The sequence below is a fragment of the Leptodactylus fuscus genome, chromosome 8 (genome assembly GCF_031893055.1).
Source record: "Leptodactylus fuscus isolate aLepFus1 chromosome 8, aLepFus1.hap2, whole genome shotgun sequence".
Lineage (NCBI taxonomy): Eukaryota > Metazoa > Chordata > Amphibia > Anura > Leptodactylidae > Leptodactylus > Leptodactylus fuscus.
The window spans coordinates 86,838,250-86,858,827 of NC_134272.1; the positions used below are offsets into that span (position 1 = coordinate 86,838,250).

General features: G+C 50.3%; 1 protein-coding gene across 3 annotated transcripts in view; it reads right to left on the reverse strand.

The window, feature by feature from the left end:
- Positions 1-2,867: 2,867 nt before the first annotated feature.
- Positions 2,868-20,578, reverse strand: part of RAB3GAP1 (RAB3 GTPase activating protein catalytic subunit 1) — a 58,854-nt gene continuing 41,143 nt past the window's right edge. The window contains exons 18-26 of one of the 3 annotated variants that reach the window (XR_012717357.1): positions 16,586-16,723; positions 15,537-15,764; positions 10,142-10,238; positions 9,954-10,057; positions 9,753-9,868; positions 8,382-8,484; positions 6,892-6,912; positions 4,802-5,703; positions 2,868-3,831 (exon numbers count right to left, since the gene is read on the reverse strand). Coding sequence is in view for 2 of the 3 variants with exons in the window: in XM_075284557.1 (XP_075140658.1) it covers positions 5,467-5,703; positions 6,892-6,912; positions 8,382-8,484; positions 9,753-9,868; positions 9,954-10,057; positions 10,142-10,238; positions 15,537-15,764; positions 16,586-16,723 (1,044 nt within the window). In the remaining variant the exon portion in view is untranslated. Of the gene's footprint in view, positions 3,832-4,264; positions 5,704-6,891; positions 6,913-8,381; positions 8,485-9,752; positions 9,869-9,953; positions 10,058-10,141; positions 10,239-15,536; positions 15,765-16,585; positions 16,724-20,578 lie in introns of those variants that run through there. The other 2 variants (XM_075284557.1, XM_075284558.1) reach the window with 2 other exon arrangements.

Below are 20,578 nucleotides of genomic sequence, written 5' to 3' on the forward strand. Positions count from 1 at the left end.
GAGATTCAGGGCGGCGCCATGACTGCGCTATTATTGACACACGGCCCCAGTTTTATGTGATAATTGCCCTGCGTGCCCCCCCCCCCCCCCCAATTGTTGTACAAGTAACAGCCGAAAATGTCCCCTATAAAGTCTCCATTATATCCTCAGCAACCAATGACAAACTCCTCGATCCCTCCCTGCTGGTCTCCTACAATCTGTCACCGCTTCAGCTCAGCTATGTGTGAACCTGTAACAGAGGAAGATCAGGAGGTGCACGGGGAGTCCAGAGACTTTCGCCTTACCCTCCACCCCCTGATTTACAAGCCCCAATTCCTTCCTGGTGACAATGATATAAGAAGAACAGAAAACACAGAATGAGCAAAAATGTGCAAAAAAAATGAAAGTGAGTCTAAGAAGGGAAATGAAACAATTCATTGTCCTCTGTTGCAATTTTGTGCAGGTGCGCTGCTGCTGTGTGACCCGCACGGTTTCCAATGCTGAGCAGCTCACTGTGGGAGGGGCTGTAGTTATAAAGGACCTTTCCCCTACAACTCTCTGCAGCCTCCTGTAGGTGGCGCTCTACTGTTTCTGGAGCAGATAGAATTTTTCCTTCACTGTTCACCAGCAATAATTTTTTTTTTTTTCACTTTTAGCACCCACTATAATTTTGCTGTCAGGCGGGCGGTCCCTGACTGTCTGCTCCAGTTAAGGACCGCCTACCTGACTGTAAAGCGCCTGTGTAGCATCTGGTGCGGAAAATAGCCGCAATGATTGCTCAGAATGGGTGGGAACAGAATCAGTGCAGCGGAAACTAGTCAAGGGTCCAATGTGAGTTGGTGAAAGGTCTTTTTTTTAATGGGGGTTTGCAGGACTCAAAAACATGGCTGCTTTCTTCTTCTCAGGAAGTGACATCATGGCTGATGGTCACATGGCACAGTTCCATCTTAGTAAAATGAATGGGACTGAGCAGCAGCTTGGCCATGTGACCATAAGATCTGTTGGCTCCGATACCCAGGACCTGCACAGATCAGCGGTTGCAGCAGCAGCTATGTAAGCTACTAGAGGACAAGGTGTAAGCAGTGCTGCAGTTCACTGAAACTACCACTAGTAGCCGCTGCTAAAGCTGATCTGTGCAGGGGCCAGGTGTCCGATGACCTGTCCTGTGTACCCTTGACATCTCTCTGTACTTGTAGTTCTCCATGTCACGGTGGAGATGACTGACGGCCATCAGCGGCACTTCACTGACCAGTCGCACGCCCGGATTCAGGGCTCTTCTTTTTTTAACCAAAAATCAGAATTGGGTTTTAGAGAGGGAAGAAGGAAAACCCCAGAACAGTAAAATCTGAAGTGAGCACTGACCGTGAATTTGGCGAGTGGAGCCGGTGCCCCTGGAGATGGCGCTCGTGGGATAATGAAGTGACTGGCGTGACTGCGGAGCCCCCAATTAGAGCAGAGACCCTGTAACTCGGACACAAGACTTCGCGCTTCGCTCTGGAGTCGTCTATTTCTGTCTTGAGCTTTCAGACTTCTTGTACAGCGTGTTATGGCTCCTGAACCGGAACTCGCCGCCGCTGCCACCGCGCGTTTCATCACTTCTCCTGATAGATTTTTCACTTTTTCTTTTTTTCGTTAATGACACCTTCATCTGCCGCTGTACGTTCATTATCGCCCCGCTGACAGCGCCAGGAGATCCAAAAATACAGAAGAAAAAATGTCTGGAGCAGATGGCGACGGTCCGCGTGAAAGCGAAGGGGTTAAAGAGTAAATTATTTCAGCTGTGCGACGCCCCGCGCCAATTCCAGCCTTAAAATAGATATTTCTACTTGTTTCCATGGCAGCCGTACACTGTACAGTTATATCTATCAATAGCCATAAGCGGGGGGGGAGGGGGGGGAGATCGCAGCGGGAGCTTTAATGGGAGAATGTGTAATCTATAGGCTCAGCTGATAAAGAGGGGATCATTGCGGCCGCCGTCACCCGGTATCCCCCTCCCCATAAACACAAGCTGATAGTATACACCACAGAGCTGTCTGTTTTCCCCCCAAAACCTGCTGGGACCCCCCACCCCTTTCCTCACCCTGTAGATGATCGGCCGTATAGGATGGAACCTGGCAGATAACATTGATCACATGCAAAGCTCCATTTGCATTTGGGATTCCTTCCATCCTTCCCTCTGATAGTAAGACGTCTCCAAGGCCTGACCTAAAAATACAGATCTACAAACTGCAGCCATGACTACTCCGAACACAGCCCTGATTTTGGGATCTGCCCCCCCATCCTCCGCTATAATTCTAGATGATTCTATGCAGACGACCTGCGGCTCCCATCAGTGTTTCCAATATCCTCAGATCTGTCCTGTAGCCCAGAGACACAATGTAGGAGGACTCCGCAGACTCGGATCTGGGGCTACGAGATCGATATCTGCACCGAGCAAAGCCCTGGAATAGAAACTATCAAGAAAAGCTGCAAAGAAAGAAGACGACGGAAGAAACGCCGAGGAAAGTTCTATCAGCGGATACCTGCGGCCGAGCATCGCAATGCAGAAAGGAAACAGACTGACTAGAATCTGCATCTCTACATTATCTCATCCCCTATGTAACATTTCTATTAGTAACACAGCATGGCTTTCACCCTGTCACCCAACTTTCCCCAGACCCAGCAGAGCAGGTGACTCTTCCCTGAGTATTACTAACTCTTCCTCCTCTCTTTTTCTGCCTATAGAAGTGTCATAATAATTCTAGTATTATATTCGTGAACCAGGAGGCTCAGGATGAAGCGCTATATGTCCTGCTCACTCTGACCCTTCACTACAGACTATAACCGTGATGATGCAGCGGTGCTCCAGGGGGCGCCATCACCGGCACAGGAAGAGCCCGACAACCAGAGAACATTAGTGAGGACGGTTTATTGTGAGACAGAAGTGAAGACCAAGAACATTCAACGTGAGAGAGAAGAAAAGTGTGAACAGAGACAAATAATTGTAAGACGCGACATCTAATCGCTGTATACACCAACTGCTTATAGATACTGAAGACAGAGGTCAGGCTGGATCAGGTCAATGGGCTGGATAAGAGGGGCGTCAGAGCTTCAATACCAGCGAGACATCCACTGCTGAACGAGAGTGTTAGAGGGAGGAGGCCGGAACGTCAGCTACACCGCAAAGACTGCAAGTGACCCCTGCACCCTGTCTGTAGTGTAAGTGGACGTCACAACCTAAACCGCAGCAGGACACTGAACCCCAGAACCTGACCCCTGCACTGAGACCGCACCCCAGGACCTGACCCCTGCACTGACACTGCACCCCAGGACCTGACCCCTGCACTAAACACCCCAGGACCTGATCCCTGCACTGAGACCGCACCCCAGGACCTGATCCCTGCACTGAGACCGCACCCCAGGACCTGATCCCTGCACTGACACCGCACCCCAGGACCTGACCCCTGCACTAAACACCCCAGGACCTGATCCCTGCACTGAGACCGCACCCCAGGACCTGACCCCTGCACCGAGACCACACCCCAGGACCTGACCCCTGCACCGAGACCGCACCCCAGGACCTGATCCCTGCACTGAGACCGCACCCCAGGACCTGACCCCTGCACTAAACACCCCAGGACCTGATCCCTGCACTGAGACCGCACCCCAGGACCTGATCCCTGCACTGAGACCGCACCCCAGGACCTGACCCCTGCACTAAACACCCCAGGACCTGATCCCTGCACTGAGACCGCACCCCAGGACCTGATCCCTGCACTGACACCGCACCCCAGGACCTGACCCCTGCACTGAGACCGCACCCCAGGACCTGATCCCTGCACTGACACCGCACCCCAGGACCTGATCCCTGCACTGAGACCGCACCCCAGGACCTGACCCCTGCACTGAGACCGCACCCCAGGACCTGACCCCTGCACTAAACACCCCAGGACCTGATCCCTGCACTGAGACCGCACCCCAGGACCTGACCCCTGCACTAAACACCCCAGGACCTGATCCCTGCACTGAGACCGCACCCCAGGACCTGACCCCTGCACTAAACACCCCAGGACCTGATCCCTGCACTGAGACCGCACCCCAGGACCTGATCCCTGCACTGACACCGCACCCCAGGACCTGATCCCTGCACCGAGACCGCACCCCAGGACCTGACCCCTGCACCGAGACCGCACCCCAGGACCTGACCCCTGCACCGAGACCGCACCCCAGGACCTGACCCCTGCACCGAGACCGCACCCCAGGACCTGACCCCTGCACCGAGACCGCACCCCAGGACCTGACCCCTGCACCGAGACCGCACCCCAGGACCTGATCCCTGCACCGACACCGCACCCCAGGACCTGATCCCTGCACCGAGACCGCACCCCAGGACCTGATCCCTGCACCGACACCGCACCCCAGGACCTGATCCCTGTACCGACACCGCACCCCAGGACCTGATCCCTGCACCGACACCGCACCCCAGGACCTGATCCCTGCACCGACACCGCACCCCAGGACCTGACCCCTGCACCGAGATCGCACCCCAGGACCTGACCCCTGCACCGAGATCGCACCCCAGGACCTGATCCCTGCACCTTCTCTGTAATGTAAGTGGACTTCAACTCTGCAGCAGGACACTGAACCCCAGGATTTGACCCTCTCACTGACACTGCACCCTGAGACCTGATCCTTGCATGTGACAGGACAACCCAGAACCTGACCCCTGCACCGACATCGCACCTTGGGACCTGATCCCTGATCCCTACATGTGCACTCCAGAACCTGAAATCTCAACTCTGCACCGACACCACAAGACCTGACGCCTGCACTAACACCGCACACCAGACCTTGAACACTAGGACCTGGTCACACTATGACAACTGCCAATCTTGGTCTCTACAGTGACATAACCAGAACATGGATGCTGCACCCCATCACTAAACCCGAGCAGCTAACCGTGACCCTCCCCTTCCTGGATGGGGCCCAATATACATTTCTATAGACTCCGGCAGATGTTGCAGCCAGAAGAGACCCCCGGAGAGTCATGAGCGGGTACCAGTGGGCCCAGGCACCACTGCAGCGGCCCCGTCATATACAGGACATTACAAGGACCGGAGACAGTGAATACTTTTAATAAAATTTAAAGAAGCCAAATAATGAAGGAAAAAAAATAAATCCGACACTGACCCATAACACAAATCACCTTGTCGTCCCTATTTAGCAGAGGACACGGAGAGAAGCGAATAATCACATACTGATCACTGATCTATAACCGAACGTGGCCGGGCACCAATGACCTCTGCAGAGCATCGCTCCAAGTCCTATAAAGACTCCTTCAGAGTAACCCGGACCTTGTAGATATAAACCTGCAGTTTTCGGGGTGCACAGATGCAGACTACAGCCATCTTACTAACAAGCGGGGGCGTCACGCTACGTTACAAGCCACATTCGCCATCACTTGGAGCCGCTGCAGACCTATGAGGAGCAGCCAGCGTCTGGGGGACATTAGAAGAAGGACGTGTCCGAGGAGAAGGCTCCGGCCAGTCTGAAGTCGTCCTTGGTGAGGACGCTGTACATGCGCTGGGGCAGGGCCTTGGAATAGGGGGCAGGTCTGGAGACGGTGGTGCGCAGGATGACTTCTCGGCCCGCCGGGGATGGGAAGTCTGTGCCGGACAGCAGCTTCTTGTCGTCTGACGTACTGGACCTCTTGGGCTCTTCTTCCAGGGGAGCCATTGTGGCGACCTTAAACAAAATGACAGCGTTCAGAACACAAGCAGGAGACAAAGAGCGACAGTCCGGGCGCAGCCCTGGGCCGTATCAGAGTCCTGGACATGAAGGGTCTACATTAGGCAAACAGGAGGGGTATCAACGTGGTACATGAGACCTATGGGACACCCTACACTCCGGGGAACATAATCGCGGGGATCGGAGATCTCCATGACCAGGGTGAAGGGTCCTCTTCCTATAGGGGAACTATATACATGTAGAGGGGTCTTACCAGTATAGTTTGTGACAGTGTATCGGTGCCACCCCCATGTGCCCCCCACAGATTCTGGGAATGAAGGGACTACGCCATCTTGTGGCCGTCCTCATTCACTTGCATATGGCCATCCAGCAGATCCAGGCACAGGAGGTCGGAGATGGGGACACCGCACTAAATCAGAGCTGCCGTCCCTTTATTCTATGGGGGGGGGGGGAGGGGTCCCATAGTCTGGACCTGCCGTCGTAAAGTGATAGCAAATCCTATTAATGTTCATCCTAGCTGACACTTAATAAGGGTTTTCCAGAACTGATCTTGATGACTTTCTCTTAGAACAGGGTCATTGGTATCAGAATGGAGGGGGCCGACGACTGGCACCCCCACCAATCAGCCATTTGCAGTGCTGGTCTGAGTGCCGCAGCCCCTTCAGTTTCATCACTGCTTATCAATCACAGCGCCGCACTTTGTATAGTGGCAGTGCTTGGTATTGCAGCTCAGTCCTATACATATGAGCTGCCGTCTGGTCATGTGACCAATGAGTACGATGTCAGCGGTCAGCCAATAGGAGATGGTGACTGTCTGAGCGTCATGGCCACTACAAGCAGCTCATTGTGGGGGTGTCTGAGCCCCGCTGATCTCAGGACCAATCCTAAGGGTAGGCCATAAATTTCAAAGTCCTGGAATATCCCTTTAATATTTCGGTTCAAGAAGACCCCTCTGACATGGCTGCCGGGATAGTGGTCGCTATGGAGGGTTTCAGATATTTTGGGAAGGAGGTTAGGGCTGACCCTGTAGTGTGCGCACCCTCGGCTGGGGCCATGTATGGCGGTTACGTGGCAGTGTTAGTAGGTGTTAGTGAGAAGCATAAGGTGGCACTCCGGGGTTAGTATGTGCTCCCCTCCTCCGATCATTTACACACAAGGAAATGAGCTAGAAATTGGGGATGTTACCTCATCAGAAGATTCAGTCAGCTGGAGAAAGGAAACCGAGTAAGAGATAGAGACAGTCAAGCCTAGGACGGCTACGAGAGGTCAGACAAACAGTTTAGTACATGCAGCATGACAGTACGTACAGGTATGGAGACGGCACGGGGGAGGGGGCGCCATGATGGGGGGAGGGGGGTAATGGACATTCATAGCAGACTGAAGGTTAATAAGCTCGTAGCGGCGACAGGATCACATACACCTATAGCAGAGGGCACTACAACACCCAGCCTGCCCTGGTAACAAAACAGCGACGGGACAGCCTGAAAGGGTTAAAGCAATGTTCACATGTGCCCAGTAGTCTCGGCCTGTACATGCAGCTTTTTCATCCGTTAATCCTAGTTGGACCAGAACAACGGACAGCCGACACTAATGTGAGATTAGCATCAATTACCGGGTCAGGGGCAGCAGAGGATCGGACTACCCGAGGGGTCTAACAACTACCACAACCCCCCACCTCAGCCACCCCTCTGTCAGCTTACAGGCCGGTGCCATGCAGTGATGTTATTCTATGATGTCACTAAGTGATGACATCATCACCCCTACACTGCACACATTACACTGGGATTTGCAGGAATACAGATTGATGGCCTGAGTTGAGAAGAGGGTAAGTGATCGGTGGTGGAGGAGGGGGCGTTAACCCCGAGACCCAAATAATCAGAATGAAGAGATAGCGGAGACCGGGCTCAGCTCTATACTCGACACTGGTGCACATATAGATGCCCGGCCACAGCACACAAAGCCCCGACCAATCAGAGCGAGGATATATATCCAGATAGTATACAAAGCAACAAGTGTTTTGGGATCAGGTATCAGAGGGCACCATAGTCTATGAAGGGCCCTTCCCCTGTGAGAGAAATAAAAATAATAAACTCGTTCAGCACCTTTGTTCCTAAAACTTCCGACCTGCAGCCACCACTAGAGGGAGCTCAGAGCAAAGGAATGAATACAGGAGAAGTTCAGCGCGGGCCCCTCCCTGCTGGGGCCCCATAGCAGCTGCCTATATGGTAGGTACATCACCGACTCCTAATACCCCCGTGAGACTTGGATTCAGCCACATCTCCAAATTACATCAGAGACGGACCCTATGGAGATAAGCGATGCCCGGGGCGCAGACAGCCACTGATCTCGCACACGTCAGTGCAGGAACCGAGACCTGAGGCCGGGTATTCCGACAGCAGCTACATGACCCCCAACCCTACAATGAGGGTCCTGATGTGATATGAGAACAGCGCTTTTTTTTTCGTGTATGTGTCCTGAGTGGGAGACAGAAGCCGCTGCTATTTATTGTGTGTGGCGTTTACTACACGTGGCGCGATGTCGGAGCACGGCCCGCAGTGCCAGATAATGAGAGGACATTAATCACACCGGAGAGGCGTCCTTATCTCAGACGTACGGCGGCGAGAAGCGTCTCATAATCAGTGTGGCCCCTCCCATGTTCTCGGAGCCTGACTCACCCGCTGAGCGTTGACAAACATCTTGTGGATGATGCTTCCGGCCGGACCCCTGCACGCTCCGATGATTGGCACCTCAGGCTGCTCCAGAAGACAACTCACAAACCTGTCACAGTGAAGACATCAACAGATCAGCGATGACAGCGGAGCGGGGGGAGGGAGCGCTGCGCAAGCTGCTCGCAACTCTACTCAGCCGCTTATTGCTACATCTGTGTTCGGTAAAGCTGGGTGGCATCTAATATGGCTGCCACAGCTTTCCCAGGCTCCTGAACAGCAAGCAGGGATAGCCATGCCGAAGTAGGAGTTGTAATAGATGCAACCGGTCACCCAGCTTTCCCAGACATAATTTAGGATCAATTTCTTTTCATCCTTCAATAGACTCCCCTCCACTGATTCTGGCACTGTTGTAATTTTCCCTCTAGCCCCCACCATTCCTGAGTAATCAGTGCTGTTAGTTTAGGGGCCTGTTATGATAACTAGACTCCCTAATAACAAGTGGGTGGTGACAGACTGCAGGGCAGGGGGTAGGGCACGGTTTTTTGTTTATTAGGCTTTTAAACATTTTATAATTGACAGTACAAACAGGCGTCGCTGCAATCTGATTGGAGCTCTGAGCCACGCCCCCTTGCCTACTCCAGCTGACACCACCCACTTGTTATTAGGGAGTCTAGTGATCACATGAGGCGCCAAAATTAACAGAACTTGGATGTTATTTCTAAATCCTCCATCACCCCCGTCCATATGTTGTGCATGGTATTGCAGCACAGCCCTATCCACTTAAATGGAGCCAAACTGCAATACCACAGACAACCCAAGGAAAGGTGGGGTTCTGTATCTAATCCTGCAAACACTAAATGGTTCCCCTAAATGGACTCTACTTGATATCCACTATTAGGCACATATAGATGTGATATTCTCCCCCCCCCCCCCCCCCCCCCCCGCATATAGATTTGGCCCATGCGGTCCCATACAGTTTTTCCTGGTAAAAGAGCCTGTGTGGGGCGCCCCTTTAAGAGGACCATAGATATGAGATTCCAGCTGACAACCTCACAGCTGTCCTTTAGGCTAGTAATACATGTATGGACATCAGGTCTCCTCCAAAAAGGAAGCAGACTGTCTCCTCTAGCGCCACCTATAGGTAGTTAGCCTTTAAGCCAATGTCCAACTCGTTTTGCATGTAGCTACCGATAGGTGGCGATGGAGAGACAACTCATAGGCAAGACCCGATCCACCCTAGAGTTACCCCATTATCTCTATGGCCACATTGTGTAGCCATTGGTCACGAGCGGTCGGTCAGTGACTAGAATGAGAAGAGGTAATAGAGGACACGACTATCCCCTGTCTATGGCCGACACCAGTCAGTATAATACACACTTCTCCAGATCCTCCTTCTCGTCTGTATTTTCACTTCGATCGGTTCCGAATTTAGCCTTCAGGGATCGGGCTCTGGCGATCGTCGCCTCCACATTAATAATCTGGTTGATGATGTCCTGGAAGAAAAAGTATAAAAAAGAGAAGATGATCACAAATCTTCCCCCGAGACTCCTCGGCCTCGTGCGGGCTCCGGCCGCTCACCTCCAACTTCTTGTCTTCAGGCCCCGGGAATCGCAGGACTTTACTGGAATGGGAGACGGTGCGTTTTATCGACGACTTCACCGAGGGGATATCTTCCACCGATTCTGTAAGAAGGATCAGGTTGGAGTAAAACCGCCATCACCAATAAGGAGGAGACGTGGCGGATTATAGGATTGGGTTACAGTCACCTTCTTCTTTGAGTTTAAGGAGAGCCGCATGGATGACGCAGGGGAGGAGGTGGCGGGTCAGGTCTGCCGGCTTCTGGACGGCCAAGTAATGGAGAACCTAAAGTGTAGAAAGTAAGTGGGTAAAAGGTGTCGGGGATGAGATATACTGGGGTAACGTCACCTTCTATCCCTACATCTAAAGATGTGGGCCCATAGGAGACACCTCACAGGTGCATTACTGTACATTAATAATGTGAAAACCATTTTTCGATATCTTATTCCTAGACCAAGATATAATCACTACAAGTTACAGGCCCGAAGCCTGAGGCTGCACCACTAAGACTCTGAGAACAACAAGTCCCCATAACTCATCTTTTTTGTCATGGAGATCTCACATGGATATAAATCTCTAAATAAAGCCACGGACATCATTCGGGACAGGGAACGGCAGAACGTCTCAGTGGTGCAGCCTCGGGGTTTAGGCCTGTAAATCCAAATGGTCATAACTCTGAAAGGGAGCGAGGTATTAGAAAATGGTTTTCACATTTGTAATGTTCATTAAAGGGTCTTTTTTAATACACTGGCAGGTCTCCTTTAATTTGGGTATACATTATAGCTGCGAAGTAGAAGACCAGAGAGCCCAGCGTTGGGGTGTCCATCAGGTACACTGGATACAGCCGTTAGTGTCATGGCTTCTACTCATGGACATGTTCGGAGCGCCCCCGGCCAGACTCTGTATTACACCTCAGCACAGACAGAACTAAGTCGCCGACTAAACAATCATCACAGAGGACGAGGACGGTGAAGAAGGAGCCTAAACAATGCGGCTTCTCTTAAGTCGCTGCCATGGTAACCGGAACAGTCGGCTGCATATTCTTAAGTACTTTTTTTATTTATTGGTTTTGATAAACAAACTATAAATAGAAGTAATGGAGAGGAGACCAGCGGGGTGTCAGTGCCGGGTGGGGGGCGCTGGTGCTCCTATCTCTCCCCTCTGCTGGGCTGATAATCTCTGAAATCTCCAATGTGCCCCTGACCAAGAAATGCCGCCAGACTGGTAAATATTAGTCAGAATCTCATTATATTCCACGTACGGTTATTGGCATTGTGGATGTTCTGTAACGTAGTGAATACGCGCAGAGAGAAGACCGGAGGGCGGGAAAAGGTAATATAAACAAATTCGTTGGATCCCATCATTAAAGGGTTAATCTAATGAATAAGAGAGAGGTCTCAGACTACTAGGACATAGAGAGTGGCCCAAAGAGTCACACAAGTCATCAGCAATACGGTGTACTAACCAGACACTACACTATGATGTATTATACTCCAGAGCTGCGCTCAATATTCTGCTGGTGCAGTCACTGTGTACATACATTACATTACTTATCCTGTATTATACTCCAGAGCTGCGCTCACTATTCTGCTGGTGCAGTCACTGTGTACATACATTACATTACTTATCCTGTATTATACTCCAGAGCTGCGCTCACTATTCTGCTGGTACAGTCACTGTGTACATACATTACATTACTTATCCTGTATTATACTCCAGAGCTGCGCTCACTATTCTGCTGGTCCAGTCACTGTGTACATACATTACATTACTTATCCCGTATTATATTCCAGAGCTGTGCTCACTATTCTGCTGGTGCAGTCACTGTGTACATACATTACATTACTTATCCCGTATTATACTCCAGAGCTGTGCTCACTATTCTGCTGGTACAGTCACTGTGTACATACATTACATTACTTATCCTGTATTATACTCTAGAGCTGCGCTCACTATTCTGCTGGTGCAGTCACTGTGTACATACATTACATTACTTATCCTGTATTATACTCCAGAGCTGCGCTCACTATTCTGCTGGTACAGTCACTGTGTACATACATTACATTACTTATCCTGTATTATACTCTAGAGCTGCGCTCACTATTCTGCTGGTGCAGTCACTGTGTACATACATTACATTACTTATCCCGTATTATACTCCAGAGCTGCGCTCACTATTCTGCTGGTGCAGTCACTGTGTACATACATTACATTACTTATCCCGTATTATACTCCAGAGCTGTGCTCACTATTCTGCTGGTGCAGTCACTGTGTACATACATTACATTACTTATCCTGTATTATACTCCAGAGCTGCGCTCACTATTCTGCTGGTACAGTCACTTTGTACATACATTACATTACTTATCCTGTATTATACTCCAGAGCTGCGCTCACTATTCTGCTGGTGCAGTCACTGTGTACATACATTACATTACTTATCCTGTATTATACTCCAGAGCTGTGCTCACTATTCTGCTGGTGCAGTCACTGTGTACATACATTACATTACTTATCCTGTATTATACCCCAGAGCTGCGCTCACTATTCTGCTGGTGCAGTCACTATGTACATACATTACATTACTTATCCTGTATTATACTCCAGAGCTGCGCTCACTATTCTGCTGGTGCAGTCACTGTGTACATACATTACATTACTTATCCTGTATTATACTCCAGAGCTGCGCTCACTATTCTGCTGGTACAGTCACTGTGTACATACATTACATTACTTATCCTGTATTATACTCCAGAGCTGCGCTCACTATTCTGCTGGTGCAGTCACTGTGTACATACATTACATTACTTATCCTGTATTATACTCCAGAGCTGCGCTCACTATTCTGTTCTATACAGCTTTCAGAGTAGTGAATGTTTCTCTGGAGTATAATACAAGCTGTATAAGGGCTAGTTCACACGGGGTCATGGAGGAGGATTTTGACAGCGGGCTCCATGTCCTAATCCTCCTCCATACAATGTTAGTCTATGGAGACTTCTAGCAGAGAAAAAGAAGCGACATGACCTTTCTCTTCAGGGGTTTTCCGCCTGAAGAAAGAGCAATAGAAGTGAATGGGAAGCGTTTTTTACCGCATGTTTTTTGCAGCCCTTTCTCTTAAAGGATGGGAAAAACACCTGGAAGCGGTTTTTACAAAAAAAAAAAAAAAAAAAAAAGAGTTCAACAAAAAGCGTGCCAAGGTCAAAAAAGGCGTAAGTGACTATAGGGAGAGTTTTCTTCCTTTTGGTGAGATAACCTGCACCCTAGGCAGATATCCCGCTGTTATTACCTCTGTCATGTCACTGGAGGCGACATCTAGATAATTAATGACTGATCTGATAACAAGGACACACAAAGGTCACCTGAGGTCATCACCGCTGCATACATTACTACTGATCAGACCAGCAGCCACGCGTCTCATTACTGAGAAATGAAACCTCCACCACTGATAACAAGGTTTTCTCCTCCCATCAGCAACACCGATAGGACTGAGGCCAGTCTGTGTACACTGTAACACAAGTCAGCTGTGCATGGACCAAGACATGCCTACAATCTTGGGGTTTAGATGAAGACCTGGATCATGTTTGCAGTCCCCCAGAGATTTAGAGATTTTACTGGTTAAAGTGGAGCAGCCTGCACTTGCACTCTCACTTTAACCAGTGTGCAGTGTCCCTTCAGATAACCCCTGGGGAGGGGGCAGCATGAACCTGCCCCCCCCCCCTTCCCCCATTATCAGTCAGACACATACTTGTCATTTAACCCCTTATCACCTGTGGTCAATGCTGACTGCAGCACCCAAGTCATTTTACAAAATAAAAAAAAGGAAAAATAGACTTTTCTCTTCTTGTTAATGGGGGAGGGGGGGGGACAGAACTGACATCAGCACGTCTGCAAACCCCGAAAATTCTGATCATGTCACCTAAAAACCAAAAAAAAATTTAGAAAATTGTACTCACTGTTCACTCTGCCTGAGACCACCAGGAAGAGTATTATACTGTATGGGGGGGGGGACATGGGAGAGAGTATTATAAGGTGTAGGGGGGCACTGGGGATGGTATTATACTGTACAGTACTGTATATTGTGTGGGAGCCAGAGGGGGGCGTTACACCGTGTGGGAGCCAGAGGGGGGTGTTACACCGTGCGGGAGCCAGAGGGGGGCGTTACACCGTGCGGGAGCCAGAGGGGGGCGTTACACCGTGCGGGAGCCAGAGGGGGGCGTTACACCGTGCGGGAGCCAGAGGGGGGGCGTTACACCGTGTGGGAGCCAGAGGGGGGGCGTTACACCGTGTGGGAGCCAGAGGGGGGGGGCGTTACACCGTGTGGGAGCCAGAGGGGGGGGGCGTTACACCGTGTGGGAGCCAGAGGGGGGGGGCGTTACACCGTGTGGGAGCCAGAGGGGGGGGGCGTTACACCGTGTGGGAGCCAGAGGGGGGCGTTACACCGTGTGGGAGCCAGAGGGGGGCGTTACACCGTGTGGGAGCCAGAGGGGGGCGTTACACCGTGTGGGAGCCAGAGGGGGGCGTTACACCGTGTGGGAGCCTGAGGGGGGCGTTACACCGTGTGGGAGCCTGAGGGGGGCGTTACACCGTGTGGGAGCCAGGGGGGGGGGCGTTACACCGTGTGGGAGCCAGGGGGGGGGCGTTACACCCTGTGGGAGCCAGAGGGGGGCGTTACACCGTGTGGGAGCCAGAGGGGGGGGGCGTTACACCGTGTGGGAGCCAGAGGCGGGTGTTACACCGTGTGGGAGCCAGAGGGGGGCGTTACACCGTGTGGGAGCCAGAGGGGGGCGTTACACCGTGTGGGAGCCAGAGGGGGGCGTTACACCGTGTGGGAGCCAGAGGGGGGCGTTACACCGTGTGGGAGCCTGAGGGGGGCGTTACACCGTGTGGGAGCCTGAGGGGGGCGTTACACCCTGTGGGAGCCAGAGGGGGGCGTTACACCGTGTGGGAGCCAGAGGGGGGCGTTACACCGTGTGGGAGCCAGAGGGGGGGGGCGTTACACCGTGTGGGAGCCAGAGGCGGGCGTTACACCGTGTGGGAGCCAGAGGGGGGCGTTACACCGTGTGGGAGCCAGAGGGGGGCGTTACACCGTGTGGGAGCCAGAGGGGGGCGTTACACCGTGTGGGAGCCAGAGGGGGGCGTTACACCGTGTGGGAGCCAGAGGGGGGCGTTACACCGTGTGGGAGCCTGAGGGGGGCGTTACACCGTGTGGGAGCCTGAGGGGGGCGTTACACCGTGTGGGAGCCAGGGGGGGGGCGTTACACCCTGTGGGAGCCAGAGGGGGGCGTTACACCGTGTGGGAGCCAGAGGGGGGCGTTACACCGTGTGGGAGCCAGAGGGGGGCGTTACACCCTGTGGGAGCCAGAGGGGGCGTTATACAGTTTGCCACCCTACAATTTGTTTTGGGTCCTGAATGTTCGGGCGCCTCCTCGGTATTTCCTCAGTCTGCAGCAATGTAACCCGTAGACTACTACATACTTGTAATACTACAATCATCATCACATTGAGGGGGAGGGGGGAGAGATTTCCAGGCAGCATCAGACCCCTGGGGGTCCCTTTAAATGAAGCAGCTCTTCTCCTTCTCACCTTTTCTGCCTCCTTCGTGTCATCGAATAATCTGCGCTGCCGGCGGGCCGGTGTGGGTCTGGCCGTCTCCCAGGCTTCCACCCACATGTTATTGGGGATTTTCATGCGGGCGCTCAGCTCCCCTTTAATGACTTTGTTGCCGCTCTCGTCCAGCGCTTCCTCCTCGATGTAGTCCCGCGGCGAGTACCACCTGACAAAGTCCTCCAGACAACAGCCGGGGTTTGCAGCCTATGGAAGAGCAGTCAGACAAGTCACCGGGAACGTAAATCCCACGTCTATAGGGGCGGCGGGGGAGGGGGCGATACCTACAGGGGGCATTTAGCAGATCCTGTCAGTGGACGCGCAGCACAGGTGTCAGCAGAGATCGCCGCCGTCCTGTCCGCTGCCCGTGAACAATACGGATGTCAGTATCCAACTTCACTAGATCCTGAACAACCCCTTTAATTCCATTGTTCCAATAACTGCGCTGTGTAAAAGCTCCCTAAGGAGAACTTCTCATCACCTCCACAAACTCCAGTTTTTTGTACGCTTTAATAGCCCCTCACTCCACTGATTGTGATGCAGTTGAAATTTTTTCTCTAGCCCCCACCATTCCTGAACAATTAGTGCGGTTAGTTTTGGTGTCTGATATGTGAACTAGACTCCCTAATACCAAGTGGGCGGTGCTAAGCAGGGGCAAGCAAGGGGGTGTGACTCCGAGCTCCAATCAGGGTCAGAGCTCTAAGTCACACCCTCTCACCGACATTTGACACCACCCGCTGGACATCAGGGAGTCTAGATCACATATCGGACACTGATTGCTCGGGAATAGTGAGGGCTAGAGTAAAGGAATACAAGTACCCTAGTGAATCAGCGCCCCCCGGTGGCCAGAGTTAAAATACCTAAAAACTTCAACTTTAGGAAATCCAAGGATAGAACTGACTCCAATGTAATGTTCATCCCCAATACGTAGGATTCGCTTTCATTTAGGATTATATTCTACACTGACACACTTGCATTATATTCTGTCCTTCACTGGTGCGGTAAAACAGCAAGCACATCAAAAATACCTTGAAGGACTCCATGTCTGACAGCAAGCAGGCACTCTGCATCCGAGCCCGGAGGTGCGCCCCTTCTGCGGAGGTTCCCAATTTAGCCAAGACCTCAGACTGCTCCTCCAGCAGGTCTTCTGTCATAGGTGCTGGCTCCTGAAATAGCCGAAATAAGCAGAATTGAGTCATTGCTGCGCCAGCGCTTTCTCCAACCTGTACTCCCGGAGGATTTTACGCCTGGTTCCTGAGGCATTTTGAAGCTCAAATTAGGCGGCTCAGGAACCGCGCCATTGTCTGCTGCTAACAAAAGGCCTGCTATTGTGACTAATGGATGTTCGCGAGGATGCAGAGACATTCCAAAAAGTGCGCAGGCTATGACATTTCAGCAGGGCGCTGCTTTACTGTCATCTCTGTACTGCTGTAGTCAAGGTTATTCAGGACAATGGAGATGAATTCTGTATAATTCCTGGTAGGACTATGTAATTGGAGTGACCCCGATCATCTATAGGGTATGCATTACACGACTGCCCGTCACGGCTATGTATATGGGGCACTAAGCCACAAGACAAGATAAGCTACACTTTGAAGCTACTTTGCAGACCACAATAATAGCTGAATTTTACTTATTGTTCACTGTCTAAAGGGTCTTCATTAAAATGTTGTTCCTCTTTTGCTGTAGAGCCTGTGTAACTCCTTCACCTAGGCGGCTGTCCTGCTAAATCTGCCATAGATCCTACAGCACAGAGCTCCTGCTCACTTCGATCAGTCTTAGTTCCCTGGCCGTATACTAGCCAGTGTATTAATGGCCTGCACCCCGGCCCCTAGACATTCATGGATCTATCCACATAACCATCCTTCAATAAACTCAAGAGTATGAAGGATCTGTGAAAGCAGGATATAGCCTCGGGTGCACACTCAGCCACGAAAAAAGTATTTGTTCACAGTCAAGTTCACAGGACGTTTGTCTGCATATGGACTTAAGGATGGCAGCGGGAGGAGGAGGAGGAGGATGTAGCAGAGCAGAGCGTGGAGAGGGCATGAAGCATCTAAGTCATCAGGAAGAGCAGATCACACCGGCTGGAGAGAAGAGAGTCAGGAGGGGTGAGATGGTGAATCATACAGACTGTGTATCAGTATATAGAGGCAGACTCTGCAGGGGGAGGGAGGGGGATATAGCACACCTCAGCTATCACTATAAGAGAGTACAGACTACTCTGTGGTAGGAGAAATCAGTCCAGGAATGGGAACAGGACTGTTGTAAGCCACTGATAAAAGGGTTGCAAGTATTACAAGAACAGGGTGGCTTTTTTTCTAAAAACAGCGCCACCTCTGTCCACAGGATGTGTATGGTATTGCATCCAAACTATATTCACTAATAAGGGTTGGTCCAAAGACCCATCTGCTATCAACGTCATAGGTGATAACTTGGTGAACGCAAGATCCCACCCAATTATAGGGTCACATTCCCCCTGTATCAGTTTGGGGCAGGCATGTGTGTTGCCGCTCCTGTCATCTCTATGGGACAGTCCTAATAGAGATGAATGGAGCAGAAATATGTCCACCTGAGCTGCAGGATAAAGAGGACTCCATGACGGGGGTCAGACTGCTGGGATATGTAGCTAGGTGATAACTACGTCCAATCCCTTTAAATAGAGCCGAGCTGCAGTACAAAGCACAACCTCTGGATAGGTGTGGTGCTGTTTAGCAAAAAAAAAAAAAAAAAAAAAGCCAAGTTTTCTGAACAACCCCTTTAATTCTTGTACAGGGACAGTAAACCAGTTAGTTCCCATTGGACCCCGCAGAGCATCGACCATTACTAGCAGCACAGGACGGGCGCTCTACGGGCACTGGGCGGGGGAGCTGAGACCTACGCACTATATTAAGAAGCACTAAGGAAACAAAACGCACAGGTCTCCGAGAAATCAGATTTTACCATAGAAACTGACAATGTCTCGTGTTTCCACAGCAGCAACATATTCTGGGGGAAGAAATGCAGATCAGAGATTGTTACGCGGCACAGACACCTTGCTATTAGTCGTTATGTTATCATTAACTAACGAAGCACCAACATAGTCCGCAGCGCAGTACACATCAGCCCTGGACTAACTCATGTCGCTATCACACAGGCCTTACTAGAGTCATAAAATGTCCGTGAAGGGTTTTTACATTGATGATTTATCCTAAGATCAGCGCGGGTCCGACAGCCGGGACCCCTGCCGATCAGAAAAAAAAAAAAAAATCTAAGAACTATAACTTATAAAGTCCTGGCTCAGTTACACACCATGAACACCCCACATGACCTTCCATTTTGGCGACTGCCCTAGTCACGGTTTCGCCCTTGTAAAGCTTGCTCAGATCCTCCCGCTTGCTCATTTTTCCTGCTTTCAATACATCAACACCAAGGGTTAACGGTTCACTTGCTCCCAATAGATCGCACCCCTTGACAGGTGTCATGGCCGGCAGATACTCCAGGTCACGTCGCATCATGGTGTATTGGAGGATTCGTGATTTTGGGAATTCTTCTAGATCCATAGTAGTGATGGGGGAGGGGGAGGGGATATTTTTGCTCGCGCTCTCTTCATCCGGAAATGACTGATAACAGCGAGCGACGCCTCACATAGTAAATAAATTCAGTTCTCCAATTCACAGTCCAGGACGATAAGTCCTGAAACCTAAGTGACAAATTAAGTATTATTTTTGATGTGACGGGTTTAGCGAGCCGGCAACATATCGCAGCTTAGCGGAAGGACTTCCCGCTGGCGAGGAAAGAGGCGACGATAATATAATAGAGCACAACAGGAAAAATCCAGTTATTGATCCATAATTGCACGACTAACCTCCTGGAATAAGGGTCACAATGAAGAATCCGGCGGAGGAAGCAGAGACACGACTCAGGGGGGGCGGGGGGCGCAGGAAGAGACTCTGATTAAATGCTCAATACAGATAAATAGGAGGAAAAAATCTATAGGTTGTAAATAGCAACGCCGAGAGCACCTGGATACGAGCGATAAAGCCGCCCTGAAGAGCGGGACCCAGATGCTTCATTAATTCCACCTCACTCCACAACATAATGACAGCGCAACGGAGTGACGGAACTTATTAGCCGAGGAGCAGAAAGGAAAAGCTCTCAAGTCAAGTGACCCCAAAATTATATATAGAGAGTCCACATAGAGGAATCCGAGACATCGTATACAGGAGATCAATAATGTAGGAAGGGAGTATACAACAATACCCTGGAGAAGTCTGTAATATAGTAGTTATATCCGTGTACATAGGAGGTAGTATTATAGTAGTTATATTCATATACATAGGAGCAGTATTATAGTAGTTATATTCATATACATAGGAGCAGTATTATAGTAGTTATATTCTTGTACATAGGAGGTAGTATTATAGTAGTTATATTCTTGTACATAGGAGAAGTATTATAGTAGTTATATTCTTGTACATAGGGGACAGTATTATAGTAGTTATATTCTTGTACATAGGAGCAGTATTATAGTAGTTATATTCTTGTACATAGGAGGTAGTATTATAGTAGTTATATTCTTGTACATAGGAGTAGTATTATAGTAGTTATATTCTTGTACATAGGAGCAGTATTATAGTAGTTATATTCTTGTACATAGGAGGTAGTATTATAGTAGTTATATTCTTGTACATAGGGGACAGTATTATAGTAGTTATATTCTTGTACATAGGAGTAGTATTATAGTAGTTATATTCTTGTACATAGGGGGCAGTATTATAGTAGTTATATTCTTGTACATAGGGGGCAGTATTATAGTAGTTATATTCTTGTACATAGGGGGCAGTATTATAGTGGTTATATTCTTGTACATAGGACCAGTATTATAGTAGTTATATTCTTGTACATAGTAGCAGTATTATAGTAGTTATATTCTTGTACATAGGAGCAGTATTATAGTAGTTATATTCTTGTACATAGGAGGTAGTATTATAGTAGTTATATTCTTGTACATAGGAGTAGTATTATAGTAGTTATATTCT